This window comes from Opisthorchis viverrini, assembly GCF_000715545.1.
Source record: "Opisthorchis viverrini unplaced genomic scaffold opera_v5_33, whole genome shotgun sequence".
Classification (NCBI taxonomy): Eukaryota; Metazoa; Platyhelminthes; class Trematoda; order Opisthorchiida; family Opisthorchiidae; genus Opisthorchis; species Opisthorchis viverrini.
Window position 1 is genome coordinate 385,110 of NW_008751689.1, and position 22,288 is coordinate 407,397.

General features: G+C 42.7%; 1 protein-coding gene across 1 annotated transcript in view; it reads right to left on the reverse strand.

Annotated features, from left to right (window-relative positions):
• The window catches only part of T265_02610 (hypothetical protein), a gene marked incomplete at both ends in the record, with an annotated part of 47,667 nt that extends 25,623 nt beyond the window's left edge, over window positions 1-22,044 (reverse strand). Inside the window, 15 exons of the mRNA XM_009166908.1 lie at window positions 1,173-1,322; window positions 1,526-1,651; window positions 3,618-3,711; window positions 4,405-4,557; window positions 5,936-5,998; window positions 7,284-7,359; window positions 7,634-7,710; window positions 12,222-12,299; window positions 12,751-12,903; window positions 15,226-15,306; window positions 16,842-16,904; window positions 17,712-17,756; window positions 18,792-18,926; window positions 21,475-21,534; window positions 21,692-22,044. Of these exons, the coding sequence (XP_009165172.1) occupies window positions 1,173-1,322; window positions 1,526-1,651; window positions 3,618-3,711; window positions 4,405-4,557; window positions 5,936-5,998; window positions 7,284-7,359; window positions 7,634-7,710; window positions 12,222-12,299; window positions 12,751-12,903; window positions 15,226-15,306; window positions 16,842-16,904; window positions 17,712-17,756; window positions 18,792-18,926; window positions 21,475-21,534; window positions 21,692-21,802 (1,465 nt within the window). The remainder of the gene's footprint in view (window positions 1-1,172; window positions 1,323-1,525; window positions 1,652-3,617; window positions 3,712-4,404; window positions 4,558-5,935; window positions 5,999-7,283; window positions 7,360-7,633; window positions 7,711-12,221; window positions 12,300-12,750; window positions 12,904-15,225; window positions 15,307-16,841; window positions 16,905-17,711; window positions 17,757-18,791; window positions 18,927-21,474; window positions 21,535-21,691) is intronic.
• Window positions 22,045-22,288: the final 244 nt, after the last annotated feature.

The window sequence follows — 22,288 nt, forward strand, 5'->3', positions numbered from 1 at the left end:
TTTAGTGTATTCACATAATGATCTGTGCGCTGTAGTCAGGGGATTACTGCGGGTTTTCCCGAGTGTACTCCAAATTACGCAACAAAATTCCGATGCCGTTAGACCGTTTATCAAGTCAGATCCCTTATTTTCTTCACCCACTACCCCGGAAATCGATTGTTGCGGAGCAGAACTGCTTCAGTTATCCAAACTTTACAGTGAAAATGGAGCGAAATGAAGACAGTGAATTACCGGATGCTATGCTGTGCAGAGAAAAACGGCAATATATGATACCGCGTTGAGCAGGAGGAAAACCTGAATTAGAAACGAGTATCTGTCGAACTGAACCACTCAAACAGAGAAAACCGGTATACTTCACCTTGTCATTCAAAGTAAGTAAGAAATCATCCCTTAAGGAGAGTCTCTGAAATACAGCTGTCAAACGAACTTACAACTCTGTCCAGTCACTAATGCTCGAAGAAACCAGAAGACAACCCAGCCCCAACCCCAACCTTGTACATCAATTTGAGTGTATCCAGAATTGTAACCAGAATCGAAAAACATACGCCAAAACAACGCAAGAAATCGGAGGCTCATTGTGTGGACTGTGCCATATCCAGATGCATTTTACACATTGTTAACGCACCAACTGCCATTGAAGAAAAGCACAAGCAAAAACTTCACATCGCGGAGGCAGCCTGCTAGTAACTTTGCGCTGGAACAATTCACTTAATCTGGTCACGTGATTTCATTACATGGCTCTTTTATTGCTCTTCCTACGCACTCAGCTTTAGTTTTGGTTCATTATCGATCACCCCATCCCCACTCAAGACCAATTTTTATTCTCGTATTCTTGATTGCAATCATCATGTGTGTTCAGTCATTCACTCACAGAGTTTTGATCAGTTTGGTCAACTCCCCTACGTGACACGACCTACTGAACCTTTGCGAGCCTGCTCTGCTACTTACTCGTCACCTGGTAGAAGTAACTCGTGAGCTCCGATCGAAATTTTCGCGAGCAAGACATCTTGACTTTACCACCCTTAAATTCTCCCTTCTACTTAACACAAACTCCGAGAGCACTGTCGTGGTAAGTTCCTAAATATGGTGGAAAAAGTGAAGTTTGTGTTCCAAATCTAAAGAGTGGTTAACACAAATAGGTAACGGAGATTCCGCATAATCACTCAACTCACCCGTCTCTCCAATAGGTCCGGGAAATCCACGTGGGCCTTTTTCACCCTTAACTCCGTACACATCCCTGCCGGGGAAGCCTTTTTCGCCTTTTCTTCCAGAAATTCCAGGTCGACCTTGTTTACCACGTTTCCCTTCAATTCCCTGTAAACCTGAATAGTGTGAAGGCCAATTCAAAAAGTGAATTTGAAAGTGAACAACATTGTTCTGAGAGGTGTGGAAGGTTACTGGACTTCCATACAGAGCTTTAGTTTCAGCGAACTGCATACAAGCTTTGACTCAACAGCCCTGGTAGTGTGCTCACACATACTTAGTTAGTTTGTATTGTGAATGACGATGGAACAGAGGTGCTTACCCTTCTCGCCTTTCCTTCCGGGCTCTCCGGGGATCACGTTCCCATAGCCAGCTCCTCGCGGCCCCTTAGGACCTGGTTCACCCCGTGAACCAGGCTCACCCTCGAATCCTTTTGGCCCCATTTGACCTTGAACGAAAAATTAGGTAGTATGATGCATTAAGAAAGGCATAAAAATTTATGGACGCACCTTTAAGTTTAGCGAGCTACAGTTCTCCTCTTTGCCGAATTCCTCTCTGTAACAGTTACAAACTCTACCCGTTAACACAATAGTGCAATGGAAATATCATACTGTTTCATTTACATTCGTGTATGCTTTTTTGAAACGAATCTACATAATTCAGACAGCTAAATACTCTATCTCTAAGATTGATCCTATGCGGGAAAGAAAACGGTGTGTGGATTCTTATATCGGGCTGTATTGATTGTATTCTATTACTCAGTATGCCCTAAATATGAGGTTACCGAGCGAAGTAAAAACAATAGACGTTGGTCGCATGAAAGTTGTACCGGCGAACGTAGGTGGAATTCATCATTCGGTATAATATGTCAATAGATCACCACCATTCCAATCAAGGAAAAGAGAATTTCGTTTTTCGCTGAATGGATGTTCTCCAAAATGCCGTCAGACAATTGAGGCTTGAGCTCCCACTCAGACTCGGTTCGAATCTTATTAAACTGATTGATCGCCATATGGTGTACAATATGGATTATAGTGCGCACTATAAAATCTTATTCGACTACGCTGTTTTGATTTTGAAATTTTCGTATAAATTGAGGCTGTCTGACATTTCCCCTTTGATCCTATTACCTTTCTTGGTCATTAAATACTGCACATGCGGAAGTAGTGGCTCTGATCAACAAGTTTCATCAACGTAAGCAGACAGCGAAAATCGTCAGAATGATCCAGAATAAACGAATGTCATGAGAATCACCTTGGCACACTTGATTAGTTACTCAACCCTTCCATTGAGGCCTCCCTGCAAAATTCAAGTTTTGGGGAAAAAATCACCCCCATCAAAATGATCGGAGATATCGAATAACTGGATCTGTTAAAAATGAAAACTCTGCACTCGAATGATTTGGTAGTGCAAACCACAGAACACTTGTGAACTGCCTATGATCGCTAGGCTGAAGTGAGCTGAGGTGAATCGACTCCAGTAGACCGCATCTCACGTCCTTGTTTTTTTCCACCTTACCCTGGTCGTCCCTCTGAGGTAATCACAGTCATTTTAAGGCTCACCCAACCCTAGCTACGATTATTTTCTACCCAGTTTCACACAGCCACTTTAACTTAACACCAACCTCAAACCCCTGTGGACTTAGGTCGGGAAAGCAATTATTCAATCATACACGGATGGACCGGCACAAGCCAGTCCTCCTTCCTATGACTCAGGGCCTCATTCTTCTCGAATACCTGCGGTACATATGTTAACAGAGCAGACCTACCGTGTGAGTCCAGAGGAGTGAGGGTGGAACTGGCGACGGTCTGCCACCGCCCCCAAGTGTGTGTCCGAGAGCAAGAGCTCATCAAAGCTACCTGACTGACTGCGCCGTGGCGAAGTTAGTTGGTAGTCGGGAAAATGATGAATTATCAAGGAGGTCAAATTCCTGAATGTAACCTCAGAACACCCGAAACCTACTGCTGCAACAAAATCTCAACAGGAAAGCCGGAAAGCATCCAGGCCAGTCAATCATTCAGCCAATTCAGCAAAACCTGATGAGTGTTCATGCACGCCACAGAAGCGCGACCGAATGAGATCTGCGTTCAGGCATTTCATAGAGACACGATCGATATTGATGGGTGTTCACTAACGGCTATCAGACAGTCTGGATCAACGTCAGAAAGTTCCCTTTGAATAGCGTGGGACCGTTGTAACTTTTGCTCCCGCACTCGCACGCACTCACGCTATCGCACTAGCTTGTTCGGAATATAACTGTCGTGTGAGTCTGTGAGTCTATTTTCCGGCAATTAGGCACTGGAGCGGATCAGCAGCAGCTACCACAGATTGACGAATCAGCAGATATAACACGAATTATTCCAGGAAACGGAGCAGATGCAGGTGAAAATGACCATACCTTGTTGTCAACTTACCCGGTATTCCAGGGGGACCCGGTTCGCCCGGCTCACCCACAGCACCGTCAGGTCCGGGCACCGGAGGGACATCGGTCGTCTCGCCTTTCTCACCCTGCACGTGTGGGAACAGTGATAATAATCTGTTTGTAGAGTCCTGCATCACATTTACAGTCGTGTTTACCTTCATGTGGTTATTTAAATTGACAGCTATGGATAGTGATATCTGTTTTAAATAAATTTGCACCTAACTCCTGATGGCCAGGAAATCTGTACTGTCAACAATGGAACAAGTTACCTCCATGGTGCGGAAATTCGTTTACAACTGTTTCATGAATTCGAGCGGTTACACCTGTGAGAACTGTTAACTGAAGAGGTTGGGCGAATGAGAAAATGGCATTCTACTTACTTAAAGTGGGATGCCAACATTGTAAACTTTACTTTTTACGGAACTAGACTCCACTATGACGCTTGATTATTACTTCCAGTCAGATGAGCTGTTTTTGCTTTTTAGGGGGTTCTCCCACAGATTCCTTTTCGCTCCGAACTGATTAACTTGTGTAAGGGTAGATTTCATTCTGTTAAACAATATTGGAAGGATATACTAAGTGGCTGTTTCCACCTTCAATAGATGCAAAGTTGACCATATTATAAAAGTTAGGGTAACAACGACAGTATTTCTGGGAGGGGGGAGTGTATTCGTTGTTGTTGTTATTGCTGTAGGAAACCTTCTAAAGAAGAGCTAACATGAAGTGAGGTGGCAATAGACTATGCACAAGTACCAGAAAAAAGGAACATGCCTACTTACCTTTTCACCTTTCGGACCACGTGAGCCCGAATAACCCTTATCTCCAGTCTGTCCTCTGAAACCTGGTGGCCCGATGGGTCCCGGCAAGCCATCTTGTCCCGGTCGACCTGGGACCCCAGGTAGACCTGGTGCGCCAGGCTTTCCAAATTTCCCCTGGAAAATTGACGGAACATAACGATCACTGAGCATACAGCAGATGGGGCAAACAAGAAAGGAAGTTTGTTAGGGATAACCGGCATTTCGTTGGAACACCCGTCACTTTTGCACCAGCAACCAACCACTTTTAGTGCTTTGTTCTTCAAGATTCTTGACCTAAACATTCCAGCTAATCTATTCTGAAGTTGGGTTTTATTTATTTGGTATCTTGAAGGGAGAGTACCGTACGTTTTATAGGTCATGATTAGAGGAGCTTTGGTCCGGAAGAGAAACGAAAATCCCGGTCCATATTAAATTGTATACCGTTAACCCATTAATCGGTAAGGATGGATTATTCACACTCTGTGTGTAGCAGTAGCAACGACGTACGAAACACCGAACTACTCGACATAAGCAACGGTCCGCAGGCGGCTAGTTCACTTCGAAGGTCAACTGAAAGCCAGGTGTGCATTCAGAATTTACACATATGAATGTGTAAGGTGGACTGTTACTTGTAGAGAGCTTTGGTAGACCAGAGTGTATAGGCGATCGTTGGCTTATTCGCTGACATTGTCTCAAGCAAGCTGACCGAGGACGTCACTCTGGATGGTAGTAAAACGTTTGCAACCAATATATCAGTGAACAAACTGACCGTCATGTAAAATAGTTTTCACTCACGGAAATGATCATCAGAGTCCATTTATCTATCGGTTACTGTCACACAATGCTGTTTGGCCACTTCAGGACAAACAGTTAATTTTTCGGTCACTGACCGGAAGGTTGCGGGCTCCAACCAGTTCAAGTTTCGTGAGGTGCTCACTGCTGACGAGGAAGTAGGCATACAGTGCCTCCCACCTTTTCCGCATAGACTGGCTTCACTGACAGGACGAAATCTTACAAGATCTGTTCACACTACGACTACGTCAACCTTTGTCAGAGTACACAGCCAAACGAACGCAGAAATGGGAAAACATAGATCACTGCGTATTCACGTGGGACAAATAAGTTACAACAGGAAGTAATGCCTTGGGAAGTATTCTCAAGTGTCTTAGGTAGGTAATCAATATCTCCGAATTTGAAGCAAACCTTGAAGACATCTGGAGATGCAAACATCTTAAATTAGGGATCGACAGACAGATGCTTTATGTTTATGAGTAGACACAGGTCTTTCTTAGATTCATTTTGTCCAAATATCTCGGTTCGTTTTGACGGAGCAATAATTTTCCATCAGTTCAGTGGAAGTTTAAGGACGGTTTCAGTAAGGATGTTGTTTGGTGGAAAAGATTTTTGGCGTAAGAGGGGCTTTCAAGATACGAATCGATGAATAAATAAACAAATAAACAAGGTGCTTCTACGGACGTGTTAACGGAATAATGCCACAAAGTAAACAACTTACTGTCAGACCAGGATCCCCAATTTCACCGGGCGACCCTATAACACCTTTGAACCCAGATGGTCCCTGTTGAAATGAAATAAATAGGTTAAACTAAGTGATGCAATATCTTAATGGAGCCCACCCACAAAAGTACAAACATTTCAATCCCACAGACCGCATCCGGCATTCAATGTACATTCCTGAAAACGTACTACTTACTGACGGTTCATATTTTAGTCTCACTTGGACAAGATTAGGCTCTGAACTGCGCTGTCTTGATAGACCGCCTGATCATGTGGGTAACAGACACTGTTGTTTGTTTATGCCGGCGGCGGAGATGAGCACACAACCGACAGTGCGATTAGCGTAATATCAATAGTAGCTCGGTATTGAATTCCCATAAACCGTTGAAATGGTTTCATAATGTAGACTGGTACCAACAGTATTCCTTTTCTAATGCTTCCATGTGTTTTCTTGCAAAATTGCTTAAGAGTTGAAGATCATGATGAAAACGAAGGATGCTAAGCACGGTTCCGTAAGGCCAAAAACATCACCAGATGCTGCACGCCTCTGCTTGTGCTACTCATTATTTGTCGTCTCCTATCGGCGAGTCAATGAGTCTTGAGTTGAGTCTTTCCAGTCAGAGCTGCCTAGTACACATGTTCAACCTTGTCTCCGTCACCAGCTGAACTGAAGTGTGTTCACAAAACAGGAGTTGCCTGACGGGCTAACTGTCGAGCTTTGCGGCAGTCCAGACCGTTGTCTGGACATCGTAAATTAGTATATTATACATCAAGGCAATGTATTGATCTTTTGCGTCCAATCGACTTGGAAATTGTTGTGAAACTCTACTGAGTTCTGCTTTCCAAGATGGCAGCCTAATTAGGGACGAGAGGAAATTCGAATTATGGTGGGAGCTCTCAAATTTACCAATGATAATTAACACTCATCAACTTCAAACATTTTTAAGAATCGAGAAATACACTCCTTTGCAAATCAAGTTGGTTTTCACGGAAGACTCAACTGCATCTCTCTTTTATGATATTCTACAACTGAATGTGCTGCACACAGGCCGCCCATGATTCAGTTGGCACGATATTCGAGATATCACAGTATACTTTCATGAAGGAAACTACTCATAAGGTTGTTGAAAACTCGTCCCATACACCTAAAGTTCTTAGATTCCGACTTATTTGTGGTATAGGTTAATGTGTTTGCTAACGGAACATGAGGTAACGATATTCGCTGCTTTTCTTGATTTGGATCGACCCAGTTCCAGGAAGTGAGTGCTACACGAACTCAAAAATTCTAGGGATGGTCATTTGATGCAGTCACTCTTGTCCACCCGTCTGAACAGGCAATGACTTACCTGTCTGCCTTTAACGCCTGGGTCACCTATCGGTCCTGGTAATCCCACTGGGCCTGGTTGGCCTTTCATTCCAATACTAGGAAAAGAGACGAAGAAACGCAGTCAGAAAACCAAATGGAACGAAATGCGGCCACTTTTCGTGTGTATAATTGTGCTAACGTAAATGCTTTGTAAGACGGGGATCTACCGTGAGAGGATATGGATGAAAGGCCTTCCGTGGCGCCTCATAAGTAAATTTAATCTACAGAAGACGTCTTACCACGTTTCGATACGAATCACTTTAGGTAATAACAGTTTACGCCAAACAAGATCTAAAACCACGAAGCCATCGTAATACATGATGAGCTTACACTCGTCCCTTGATCAAAGTTGAGTCATCGTAAGAGGTGCCTTTTTCACCCTTGTCCCCTTTCAGTCCTTGTTCCGCCTGAAAGAATGGAGAGAATGAGAAAAGATGCTGAAAAGGTGGTACTTTCTCACACACTTCGAATATATTTTGAATGAAAGGGAAGACATTCAATATTTCTAAGGCTACCTACCGCATTTCGGTTGACGAAACTGTTATCCGCAGAATCCACAGTATGCGTTACTCAGTAAATTTGTGAGTAGACTTATGGAAGCCATATGAAAGGATATTTCAGTACGTGAATTCTATTGGCTGCATAAAGTTAATTCTGTATGACAGCTGCACTCCGGACATGGTAAATGCAAAAGGTTCCCAGCAAAAAATCTGTTGGTTATTTTTCAAACGTTTTATCAAAAAAGTCTTCAGCATCAGGCGGGAAAGTGCAAAACAGGAATATGCTTGAGGAAATCAAGCCAGCACAAGGTCAGCAAATGTTTGACGAGCATTGAAATTAACATGTCCAAGGAGAAGTATGAAGTCATTGACTGGGAGGACCCAGAAATTTATCCAACACAACGCTGTCACAGAGACAGACAGGCATTAGCCTGCGTCATTAGCCGCAAGAAAATGTTGCGGTTAAATACCGTGTTTTGCACGGTTTACAACTGTTCGGCCATGACAGTTCTCATTTTAAGTTGCCATCTCATGGTCTGTATTCCAACAGACTTCTCACTAGCGAAGGGTTAGAATTGAAGATAATACCTTCTTTTGTATGCGGTGGCTAGACATGCGCAGTACACACTAACAACCTTAGCCCGGTATGTATTCTTTGTTGCCTCAGTGATTCTGATCCATGACTTATGCACCATTTTAGTACAGCCACACTACTAAAATCTGCAATTCTAAGAAGACGCCGGCAATTAGCTACTTGACGGCTCAATACAAGTAGTCAGTCTTTCGTGCTACGCAGAGTACAGATTCTGGACAGGTGGGTATAGCCAGTGATTTTGGAGCTACTTAGACCTGAAACGGAGGTTGCACTTTTGCGACGCAGTCTGGGTGATCATGGAAGGTACTGCGACTACTTATTACCAATCAATATCGATTTTATTTTATCAGTTCGCTTGTATCAGTACAAAACGGTGTGAGAATGAAAGTTCCGATGACGCTGTTGAAGAAAAGACTATCAAAACAAGCGAGAAACCATAAACAAAGTTGAAAAGCTATTCGGGTTACCAGGTAACTAAAGCGAATGTTGGACAGTGGTTCTACTACGTCTGCACAAGCAGACAAAGGCAGGTGAATACTGGTGATTATTTCGTTTAAAAAAAAGAATTCTAGAGGGTCTTACAATTTTTGTACAGTTTTTCCACGTTCTAGTTCACAAGCGTTGGCTTATGTATGTTATCTGCTTAAGAAATCATATTCTCCCTGAGGGACCATTTAGCTCACAGTGCATCTTTTCGCAGTTCCACCTAGCTGGACAACTAGTTTAAGAACACGTTTCAGGGAGACAGAATACACCCATCCATTTTATAGAGTACTACCCCTGATCGATAGAATCGGGTTTCTTTCGTCTTGAATGTCACCGTTTGAAGGTTTTAGCACAATCGTCACAAAAATATGGGTATGTGATACACGTGACTGATAAGACGCCTTCAGACAAACCTTTCTGACACGATGACTCCCAGTCGGTATAGAATCGGGTTTCTTTCGTCTTGAATGTCACCGTTTGAAGGTTTTAGCACAATCGTCACAAAAATATGGGTATGTGATACACGTGACTGATAAGACGCCTTCAGACAAACCTTTCTGACACGATGACTACCCAGTCGGTCCCAAACACTTTCAAATAAGACGCTCCGTGTATTCATTGAGTTACGTTACGTCACGCCCTGTCCATGATATTAGCAAAACCCGAGACACTCAGCCAGCAAGTTTAGCCCGAACGGGATTTCTGGCTGAGGATGGGGTGCGTGAGCACGTTTGCACGAACTTACTTCTCACCCTCAGACCAGCGTAATGACAAACCACCCGGTCGACTGGCAGTTTGAATGGTTATGGCGGTGCCGGTTCTAATACTGTTGCTGATGATAGTCCGATGACCGGGTTTACCGCAGTAAATTTACTGCGTTCTCGACTTGATGGAGCAAAAGTGGTGAACCTGTGCATTTACTTGGAGCGATAGGTGTGATTGGGTTTATTCGAAATCAACCTGGATGGCACAGGCTGGCGGCGAACAAGTGATATAAAGTTGTTTGAGTCGCAATCGTTCAACATGTGGAACGATTCAGCAAATTGTGGTTTCTGAAACGAATGCCATGGTGACAAGTCTGTCTGAAACTGTACACATTAAGTTCAAATTAGACTCACAAGTGCCAGTTGCCTGAGTTCCATGAATATCCAGAACACCTACACAAATCTGGGGTCATTCTATGGGACAAAACCTGAGACCGTTAAGAGCGTTCACTGTACATAGTGGATTTCACCACTGCATGTCAATCAATGCAGACGATTGTCGGTTGTGTGTCTAAGATAATGGAAAAGACTAGACATGGAGGGTAAATTATGATTACTCCTTCTGAGGGGGGACTGGCTCTGAGGGGGAGGATTCCCTAAAAGTAACCGCTTTTGACTGGTCCGGAGAGACAACTCCTCATTGCTGTACTCAAGAATCAGCTTTTCAATAAGCCAAAAAATCATCACATGACTTGTTTGACGCACAACCAAGTCTGAGTAACCCAAGCAATGATGAGCGGTCGAATTTGTCCCAGAGTAACAGGTCACCATTGAACAAAGCGGATCGGAAAAGTACAAATAAGTGCCAATTTTACCTCTACACAGCAAAGGGTTGAAGGGTATTTAGTTGGTTGGGATAAAGCTTCAAGCCTAATTTTTTGTAACACGCCCACAGAATTTCGTTCCTTTCTGTTACCATCCCCAACCGTGAGGGAGGACCCTTAAAGGTGTACCAACACGACTGGTTGCCATCACATTTGACCGCATTTGAAGTTCGATTCCTGCCAGTTCCCGTTTGTTTTCACACAATGAGTACGGGAAAAGTTACTGCTCTGTTCGCACCAAAGTAATTTTCCATCGCAACACTGATGCTACTTTGATTTGATTTACTTAGAACGATGTTGCAATTTCAACGGCATCGGAAGTCCGTCAATAAACCCTTCGATGATGTGGTGAAATTTCTTCATTTTCATTAACGATGTTCTTTCAAGGAGCCCTTCAAGGCGCAACGCACAATCAGCTTATTAGAAATAGGAACATCTTAGTTACTATCACATTTCTGTGACAGCGACGTATAACCACACATCGATCGTTTCGTAATGAATGGACCAAGCAGTCCAGCACTTTTAGAGTCGCTCTTACCAGCTTATTGTGGTTATGATCGGCAGTAATATCTATCGCTACTGTACCAGCAACCGTGACAGATATATGCGTTCATCCGCTGTTGTCACCATTCCCTTTCTACGTTAGAGATGTGTGATGTTCATGACCCGACGTAGGGCTCAGGGGCTCGTCAGTAGCCATAGTAGCCATGCCACTGAACTGATAAAAGGGAGGCTTTAGAGACGGATACTGGACATTACGGGGAAAGGTTGCAAGCGGACAGATCAGTATCTCATCTACAAGAGATGGGAACGTGGAAGAATTACGTAAGCGCCTTTGCATCAGTGAATCTACTGCCGACTGCCTCTTTATTCCGGTCAATATACCAAGCACACTCAGTCAGTACATTAAGGCCGTTCTGAACGGCAGTGTTTGTGCTTGACATCTGGCTACAATATATTCTTCGATGATAAGGTGCAGTTGGATGGAACGACGTGAAAGTGCACTGTAATCTGGGGTTGCACGATCGATCACACCATGTGGGTAACCAGTAGTGGTATGTTTAAGGCCGGACAATTTAGACGCGTCTTATTTGAGGTCACGTTAGTTTTTCAGTGAAATGGTCAAATGATCAGACGTTTGAAGCCCCAGGAGAAGTTGCAGCCTGATTCCATGTGCGCGACAACATTGAACGAACAATGTGCATTTTTTGACGGTTCTATGCGAGGTCCAAAAGTCAAAGGTCCAAGTAATGCTTCTGGCTGTCACTGAAATTTCCTAATTTTCAGTAGGTGTTTACACCCGAAATGAGGTTAGGATGCATAAAACATCATTCGTCTAGCTACACGCAGCTGCCCTTCTTGGAACATTAAATAAAGTGGATAGTATTGACCAAATGATTCTTACAAATTTCTAGACGGTCTTGGCATTAGCTGGCCAAACGGTGTTAGTTTACCCAAGCAACCATTTAGTTCCTCGTCAGACTAATACGTGAATGCAAGGACAGAAAAATGATTGCAACTGTGTTAGAACTTCTAAGTCGTTAGAGGAGTTTTTATGGTTTGACTGCCTCTTAGATTGAGAAAAATCTACTTGCTTGTGTTCTTCGACCCACCGGCTTCAGCTAGACGTGGTCACTGATCACAGTATCATACGTGTACATCTGGTGAAAAAAAAGATTTTGTTTCCCTTACAACACTCCGGATTTTAGTGTCTCTTGTTGGAAAACCATCAGGTCAAGGAACACTTACGTATGGAAGAATAATTGGTGGAGGAGTGTAACCTTTTGGTCCCTTGGGCCCAGGATCTCCACGTTCACCTTTTTGACCCTGCACAGAGAAAGAAATGAGCACTTTTAGTTCGAAATTAACAACGAAGTTTGTTCTGTGGTGGACACTGTGGAGGCGATTGTGTACTGAATTCAGCTGCTATTACTAGTTCTACTTACATCCATCCTTATGTTTTCGATGAGCTCAGTCGGTCGGAAAACTGTATCGAGTTATGAACACATACAGTACAACGAATGTAGGGGAGGAATATTGACAGTTTAGACCGAGACAAGCAGCTAATGAGCGTGAAGTTCCACATTACTTTACTGGCTCTGAGCAACTCATAGTCGGCACCAATGAAGTGGTGCCACCAATACTAAATGCAAATCACATGTAATATTTTTGTTATTAGAAATGAGATTTCTTCAAAGTGACATGAAGTGTACCGTTACTTATGGGCGCCTGTAGAACCCGGATGTCGTTTTGTTTAGTTACTACTTATAACACTCACTTTGAATCCAGGTTCTCCAGGAAACCCCATATCTCCCTTCTCTCCCGGTGTTCCTGGGTAGCCTCTGCCTCCTGGAGGTCCCCTCTCTCCTTTCGGTCCACCCGTACCATCCAAACCAGGAGCCAGTGGTACAGCTGGCTCTCCCTTTTCACCCTGTAACACCAGCAAAGCAAAGTATGTGTGATGTAGTGAGTTGTCAAAAAAGGTATGTATTAACCTTACATCTTTGTATCAACGACGGCAGCATCGGCGTTTTTACTTGGAAAATATAAGTTACCAACGAAGTTTCGGAGGACAGAACTCATCAGAATTTTTTGAGGATTTCTGGGCTAATTGTTGCGAAATAAACTAAGTGAACAGATGCCGAAGATATATGCAGACCACCAGAAGCATTTAAATATAATATAGCCATTTTATTCTCCTTAATCAGTGGAAGAAAAGAAAAGTTGTTATGCTTGAGCAAGTTTTCACTCTTGAAGAAAGTCAGATCACTTACTTGCGGTCCCATAAGACTTTGTTTGTCAACATCCTCAGTTGTCTCTCTCTTCTGTCTTTTGTGTAGGTTAGCAGTAGTTAAAAGTGTTTTATGATGTTACTTTTACGTGAACATCACTTACTAAACAGCTCCCATTCAACCCATTTAGCTGCGCACTGACGATGTCTCCTCCACTGGGGACAAAACGTTTGCAAGCCAGTTACCAAGCTCGGCGAACAGAGCAACTGCCGTCTGATCAACTACCAGTAAACACCCGAGCAACCTATATATCGACAAACTGGCAAAATGTTTGCCTAATCGCGAGTAATTCAGAAGAGCCGTCATTTAGCACCAACCCAGTTTTGCTCTCATGGAACCTAGGAGCGTTTGGCTCACCACAGTTCCACCTATCAGTGGACAGTGCTTAGTATAGACTGATCTGCTGAGCTTTTTCACATGAATAATGTACCGTCTAGCGTGGCCGGAACAGATCCATTGGCTGGATTCACGCAACAGTGCACACAACATTGTTCAGCAACCAGACGAACTCGGTAAAACGAACGAGTAAGTTTGGGAGAGCCGTTTGGTTCCATGCAATAGCAGAATGTCTCCTAAGAGCTGATTTTATTACTTGGTTTACGGCGAGTTGTTGCATTACACTACTGTCAGACTACAGTTCAGGCCTAAATGTAAGGAACACAGATATGATATGACGCTAATTATGAATGATATTTGGTCGTTACGTAATGGCATTTTGGTGACCGTTGTAATATGGATGTTGTCGACAAAATGGAGCAGAAAATGCCCTCTCAATTTGTAAGTCACAGGATCTACTCTGTGAAACTGAGTGATCGCTCGGTTCAAACTAATCAGGGTTAAAGGGAAAAGGGAAATCAACAAACCAGATCTGCTAAAATAGTGATTCATATGTCATTCTCCTTTTGTGTTTCTGTAGCCCATATGGCTTTTGTCAGTCAAACTGTCTGCTCAAGCTTATAAACGCATCAGATATAAGCACTTATCAGGCTAACTTCCAGTCACGTTCAACTCGATACGATAAAAAATAGGATATTAGGGCCTACATATAAGCATAATTCAGTATACCTCTCCGAGTCTCTAAGGATGGTGACATAGTATGTACCTGAAGAAGTTTGAAGATTCTTACAGGATTATTTGGTCAGGACAAATACCACTCCAAGGTCTTAGTAAGAGGGGACTATCTGTAAGTAGCTGCCAGTTCACACACATTAGATTCACAGCAGAATAATGATCTAGGACAAATTATGCCAGCGGCCTCGTAGAATCATCATGGCTTTATCTCCTACCAAGAGACTGATCACCCTCTTGAAAAAAAACACCGGGTAAGAATAAAATAAATAGAATGATACTCTGTGACGTGAAGCCAGTAGGTGAGAAAATTGTGCACGGTTCAACTCTCCCAAATAACTCTGTCAAATTCATCGAAATCTGCGTGAAGGCAAAACATCAATAAATATATGCAGGTCCATTTTCCGGTTTTCTTTGGGACAACTATTTGTTGGTTGTATTTACTGACCAAGCATGTTTACCCCTGTCTGCTTTTCTGTCCACTTGTTGGTTGAAAGAATAACGTTACTTCCGATTTGGAATTCTTATGACATCACTCACGTGTATAACTGAATCTTCAAATTGACAAAAACTCCTCCTACGCTTCATCCGCGAGTTCGATTTCGGATGGAAAACAGTGGAACGTCAAAAGATTCTACTCAGTACTGATTAATAGATTATTCTGTGCATCGTACTATGGTGGATTCATGGCAACTCTCATTCGTAACGCAGCGAGTTTGACATTTCATAGTGTATTTTTCCGGTATGAAAATCTGAGTTCGAGAAGTGGTATCTTTGATACACATCAGAAAAAGATTTCTATTTGGGATTCGTACGCTTTAAACTATGCTAGCTTGCCTAGAGGAAATTTTGAAAGCAAGACAGTGAAGTAGAATTACCCTATGTTCACTTACCTTTGGACCTGGAAGACCTTTTTCTCCCATCTCGCCATCATATCCATAGCTTCCTGGTAACCCTTTTAGCCCTTTCGGACCCTACATTTTTTTAAAAAAAGAGAATGATAATGTAGTTTAGTATTTGTCATTAGTAATCAAAAATTCATTCCACAGAGGGTTTGGTTACATAGTGTAAGAATTGGTCACACTTACTTTCACCTTCTAGTAGTCAAACGTCACGCCAGTTTGGTACCTTTAACTTTGTCAGCAAGATAAGACTAGGATACTGTAGGACGGTGCACGAGTAAGGTGTCGACGAGCAATTTTTTATAAACCACGCCACTCATGATTATGCTGAAAACTCTTCGGCAACACTTGTCTCGTGAATCCTGACAGTGACTTGGGTTCGGAATCCCCAAGTATTAGCTGAGAACCATGTTCCAGCTAGGAATGTTTGAACGGATGCTTGTTGTACTCGCATTCAAAAAAACGCAGAGCCACTAGCCTTTCAACTGTGCACTTCATACTACCCTATCTAACGCTGACCACTTGTCGTATGACAGCTTGTTGGGTGTTAAGCATACCCCCCACAGGCTACTTACATTTTGTAAGTAGTTTGGATAATTTGAAGGTACAGTTGCGCTCACTGTCCTGCGAGGCAGTCAACTTATCCCAAAAAGACGAGGTGAGCTGCAAACTTTTTACTGTAATCGAAATATATTTACACCACCTTGGAATACACGAAGTAGCATAAAGTAACTTCTAGCTGTATTACAACCTTACTGTAACTTTAAGGCCAACGTTACCTTGCAAAGACAATAATAGCACAGGTTTTCAAAGCTACCTCGCACATTAAATAGGCTACTGATGCTGTAGCAAATTCGAGTAGAATAAGGCTTTTCGATATGTTGAGCGCCTGATTTAATGCAAGATATCCATCAGAACTACTCCTACTCCCCATTAAATTCAATCAGGTTCCACGAAAACAACCTGATAAATCTGGTTACTATCGACTGTGAAAGCTGGGTTAAATGCACACTTGTTCCCACGACAAGGAATTATTTTCATCAGCATGAAACCGCCCTAAGCAGATCTGATCCTGTTGGAAGTTTAAGCCTGGAGTTAAAATCACTAAGTGCGACCTTCCTCAAGGGGGGATCACTGGGTGTATGTGTTATCAAAACACACAGTTAACAGTAGCAGTGCGGAAGTGGTCTGATATAGCTTGCTGTGTTCACTACCTTCACTTCGAACTAACAACGCTTAGTACATAAACCTCATCCCCGTCTTAGGTTTATATATATAAATATATATATAGGTTTATATATATATATATATATATATGTATATGTATATATATATATATGCAATCATTCATGTGGCAATTGTTTGTAACTCACTCAAAAACTAGCAAAGTGGGACTTTAAACATCACATGGGAACCCATTAGAAGTCGTCTCATGTGATTCAGGCGCATTCCTAATACACATTTTAGAGATGGACAACTGATCGGATTTTGCAAGGGTGCTTAAAAAACGCAAAATCCTACATCATTCACCACAATGAACTACTACACAAATTATATTTTCTTCGACTACTGGTATAAAAACTCTCATTATCCATTGACTGTCGTACCTTAGCTCCACAGCATCCCTCTTCACCGGGATAGCCCTTTGGACCTTTGATGCCAGGTGCCCCCTAAAACATAAGGATAGCAAAATAAAACAGTGAGTTCCGCATAAGATTTTTATCAGGATGGGGAATGAGTTCACATAGCTGTATCCGGGTGAAATATTTCCAATGACTTCAATATCTTCCAACTCATAGGCATAGTGAAATCTCCTGGTGGAAAGAAGAATATGGGGCCCCATCGATGGTAAGACATGAAAGCACTATCCATTGTAACATGGCTGACTCGTGCAAGAATCCATGGAACAGACGGATACGGACAATTGGATGGTTCAACTCGTAAGATCGAAAATACACCTGGAAATCTGTACGATGAGTCCGGATTTGGGAGAGAACAGCCTTCGTGGACGACCTGAGGACCAACCTGAAAATGCCTACGATTTGCGTAACGAAATTGCATTCCTCATCTCCTTAACAGACCTAGGGAATGTTTTTTACGCTACTGATAAACGCAAGTAGTCATAAAACAGAATGAAATTGCGACTTTGCAGGCCACTTGATAAAATTTCCCAACTAAGCTGAAATCGATCACCACAGAAGTAGGTTCCTTCGTTTAAAACTATAAATACTATCGCGCTGATAGTACAGTGAGTTTGGTGAGTCTCCTGTAGAAGATGGATACGCAAATGACTGAGGATTTGTTGTGCTGTTAAATATCAAGAGGCTCTGTTAAGTGAGGTTTGCATTAGTTTTGTGCAGCGTTTCAGAACGCCTACTAGTAGTAAGAAGTACGTTTTTCATCTAAAAAAACAGCTGTTGTCGGAACTGAAATTTTCAACTGACCCATGTATCATATATGGTGGTCAATTAGCATACCTTGAGGCCATCGACTCCCGGAACTCCAGGGACGCCCTTGTCACCCTGTGTGTAAGAGGGAAAGGTAGAGAAAATAATGTGTGGAATTTTAAGCCAATATCCACTGACTGTTCTGTATACTGCAATCGATTTTCGGCTAAATTCCACAAATGAAATGTAAGTAGGCTGAACACTGTTGTTTTTACTAATGAAGGAGACCCAAGCCAAAGTGTTCTAGTCTAAGCCTCCTCGAAACAAATCAAGTTCATCGGTTATGGCAACCTACACCACATTTCGGGGAATTTATCACTCGTACTCTCGAGTTAAGTGAAAACAGACTAAAGCACAGTATACCTGGTCACTCTTCAGTTTTCTCGATTTTTTATTAGTCATCTACTGTGGCGTGGATATTGCCGCTGATTCGAAACACAAACCGGCTAGTTCACCAACTTTATTCCGCCATTACGTCATCTCGAGTTGATTTAATTTATACCATAGTTTAGGATAACCGGTTTTCAGGAACAACTTGGAGTTCCACTCGGAAGGTATATATACGAATTTATGTTCTGCTCGTGTCATGCCGATAACTCTTGCTTCATTACGTCGAAAGCATCCACTGTTTTAGCACCTGCCGACCTCCAGTGAGCTGAGCTCATTGTGTGTCGGACTTTTAACCGTTGAACTTTTGACTTTACAGAATGTTGGCTATCATTGAGCGTAGTCATCAGTGCTCCTCATTAAAGATGTCGCTTACACGGATAACAGTAGGGCTTTTCTGGACGGCACTGCAACTTGCGTTTGGGAAGTGTGGGTTGCACCCCATCCTACTGAATCATAAAAAAATACACTAGTAAATAAAAAACAATCGTTGCTTTCTTACCTTACAGACTACACAATACGTGGATTTTACGTGACTGGCGACTGTAGTAAATGTGAAGTTTAGTCCAGTGAACTACTATATCTCTATGGACAGGTTAATATATTCAAAATTTTGATAGATTGTGACCTAATAAAGGTTTTATGGAGGCCAGCAGAACTGAAAAAACCGTGCTGGTATATAGATACCGAAAAGTCATGGTGTACAAGCATTTCACAACTTACTGAAATTCCCTTCGGACCAGGATCACCCGGAATCCCAGGAATACCGCGAATACCGTCCGGTCCTCTTAGCCCAGGAGGACCACGTGGACCAACAGGGCCCGGTCGTCCAGCGTGGCCACGAACACCCATATCACCCTGAAATATCGTGCACAATTTTCTGTTCAATAATTCGGTTTGACACAGAAGCAGAAAAGCGCGAGTTTGAACTTCCTGAGTCCCGGCTGTCCGGGGAACTTGAAAACTTATTAAAAGCGGCTATCCAAAAAATGTGCCTGATTCATTATTAAATGAATGACTCCAACTATTCTGTCTCTCTCCCTCTAGAATGGTCTCGGACCATTCAAAGTGCTGTGCAACCTTAGTTGCAAGAACGTGACAAACATATACCGAAAACATCAATCCTACGTGGTTTCTGAGACTAAAACAAACTACGCCCCATTGTTCTTTTCAGGCTTTTCGGAACATTGTTCAGACTGTTTATTAAATGAATGACTCCAACTATTCTGTCTCTCTCCCTCTAGAATGGTCTCGGACCATTCAAAGTGCTGTGCAACCTTAGTTGCAAGAACGTGACAAACATACACCGAAAACATCAATCCTACGTGGTTTCTGAGACTAAAACAAACTACGCCCCATTGTTCTTTTCAGGCTTTTCGGAACATTGTGTCAGACTGTTCGACTTGACTGATATGGGATTCTTATTCTCACTCTTGCCTTCAAGCTAACTGTTCCATTAAGGCATCCGCTGTGCTGCTCCGAACGGCGCTCACTGGCGCTTCAGCCTATTGACTTTCAGCAGTAAAATCGCTGCCCATATTTCTGTGCTAACTAACTACTATTCAAACAAACGTTTCGTCATGTGAAACATTGTAAACCTGTACGGAAGAACCACACATACTTCTGAATACCTCGGTGTCTGTGGGTGTTTGAGCTTGCCATTTTCTGCACCTGAAGAGATACGGTGAATGCATCCTGATCAAGATGAAACAATTCATTATTGGATGCTTTCTTCCAACATAGTGCACAGCTGATTTTGCATTCCTGTGTTCAGTTATAGTCAACGAAGTAATGATCAGCTACACAGTTTACCCGTAGTACATTGCGAGTAATAGTATTTCGTGTTGAACATCACCATTCTTATTCAAGTGACGATTACTAAGTGGAACAAAGTGCACGATACTTGAGAGTGCCGTTATTCAGCCTCTATCTTTTTATCACGCAAACCGATGCCCTAACTCCCGCTGACAGTTTTTCAAGCTGGCCTGGATTTGATTTTTTTTTCGTGATCAAAGAAAGTAGTGGACGGTTTTTTACTCCCTGGTGTGTCACACTTACTCTTCTACATCTAATGCATATCACTTCGGGCATAGTCGGCAGCATGCCAAAAGTCGATGATCAATGATAGAACGCTTCGACAAACAGACAGCTTTTCGAATAGTTTCGGCGCATTTAATGTTGTACCTACTTTCCACCGTACTTGCATTTCATAGCGGGATACCCCCCCCCCGCTACCGAAGCGGTGGAGAAAAGTAAAAACATAAAAGTGAAGGTGCACAGGTTCATTAGCATAAACAGTCGCCACTGTTTTTTGTCGTTTATAACCATGCGACACAGGCCTTTTCTATCACCAGAAGTAAACTGACACTGAAAGCTGTCTTCTTTTGCATAGAAGACAGATTTGGAGGTTACTAAATAAAGGCCGTGGAAAGGGCGTCCAATTATGAGGATACCGCAGCACTTGTAGTTAGTTAAGCGTGAAAAATGCTTAGCCAGTATGATGGACAGCCTGGTATGTGTCAAGCTGAGGTACCATTTTTTTGTTTCGGTGTTTGATTAATGAAATCATCCGTCTGATGGTCATTAGGAAACTGACTGAATCTGTCGTGACAGCTCAGTGTGAAAAATATAATTATTCGGAATCAGTATTCATAGTCATAATCTTTTCATCAAAACGGATCCTACTGTTCTCTTTTCTGAGCAAGGAAGCCCCAATTAGTAACTAGTATCCCCCTACTGTTCTGTGTAGTAGATTTGTCATTTTCTTCCTGACAAAGTCCTCAATGTCCCTTTGTGTTTTAATTTAGCTGTGATTTGCATAGAAAAGGTGTCTTCATTATCTTAAAGTGATAAAGCTTCGTCTATGAAATCAATACTATAGGATAAGTCAATGGAAAGCCCTGAAGAAAACTCAGCAGTGACTTGTGATCAAGGGAATGCAGTGGAACATTCAGTCGTTCATAAAGGAAAACTCTTCGACAACCTTGTGAGTAGTTTCCTTTACGAAAATATACTGCGATGTCTCGAATATCGTGCCAACCGAAACATGAGGCAGTCTGTGTGCAGCACTTTCAGTTGTAGAATATCATAAACGAGAGATCAGTTGAGTCTCTCGTGAAAGCTAAATTGGTTTGCAAAGAGTGTATTTCTCGAATTCAGTCGTTCACCTAAATGAGGTCCTCATCTGTAGGGGTAGACAGAAAGTGGCAACTTCTAGTGATGTTCTTCCCATAAAGGATTAAGTCTGAACTTCACGCTTAATAACTACGTAATAGGCTTGATGGTTGTAAGTGACTCAGAATGGATTTTGGAAATGCAAAGTTATGGAGCATCGACGAATCCAAAGATTATGCACAAATCAAACCTCCTTAGGCAGAAAACATTCAACAAACCGGTGCTGACTCACCCGTGGTCCAGGAAGACCAGTACATGTGCATTCCGTACAGTTTGGTGAAGGGATACAGGTCTATTGGCAAACATCGAAGATATTTGCCAAAGCCATGATTTCGTCGAAATATGAAAAATAAACGGTGGAGAAGAATGAATGAATGAATCACTCGAACCGAAGATTCCAGAAGATGAATAGGATTTGACGAGGAATAGCAGCAACAAGTTGGACTTACAACCGCGGTTTGTGTGACTGGAATCAGCACGGACATCAGAACCCATAGCAGTAGAATTGCAAAACTGACCATACTGGTCCGCGATACTCTACTGGATTTGTGTGGTTTCATGATTCATCTGACGGACGACTGGAAGTAGGTTGTCTGATCGGATAATAATGATAGTGAACACAAAGTCTGATGGTAGGCGATGCGATCAATTAATATAACAGGTATCTCTGATATGCCGGCTTTGTCTGAGTTGCCACGACTTATGACCAGGCCACGCTTTCCCTGATCGATCCAGTCATTCAAGTATGGAGGCAGTCTTACACCCCGTTCTGGTTGCGTGTGTTGTTAGTTGCCCCGTACGATAAGATTGGTTGGCTGTATTGCCAGTCAATCCGTTGGTCTGTGCTGCACCCGGCGGGTTGTTTCCTTGTGTGTATGGGTGCCTCTAGGGAGAAATCATGGGATAACACAGGCTGAACACGCTCGAACCAAACGCCTGCATACGATTACGGCATGTGTCTATGTGTGCCACTTGGGTGTGTGCGTGTGTGTGTGCGTGTGTGTGTGCGTGTACCCACACTGTACCGGCAGGCTGGACAAGCCGGC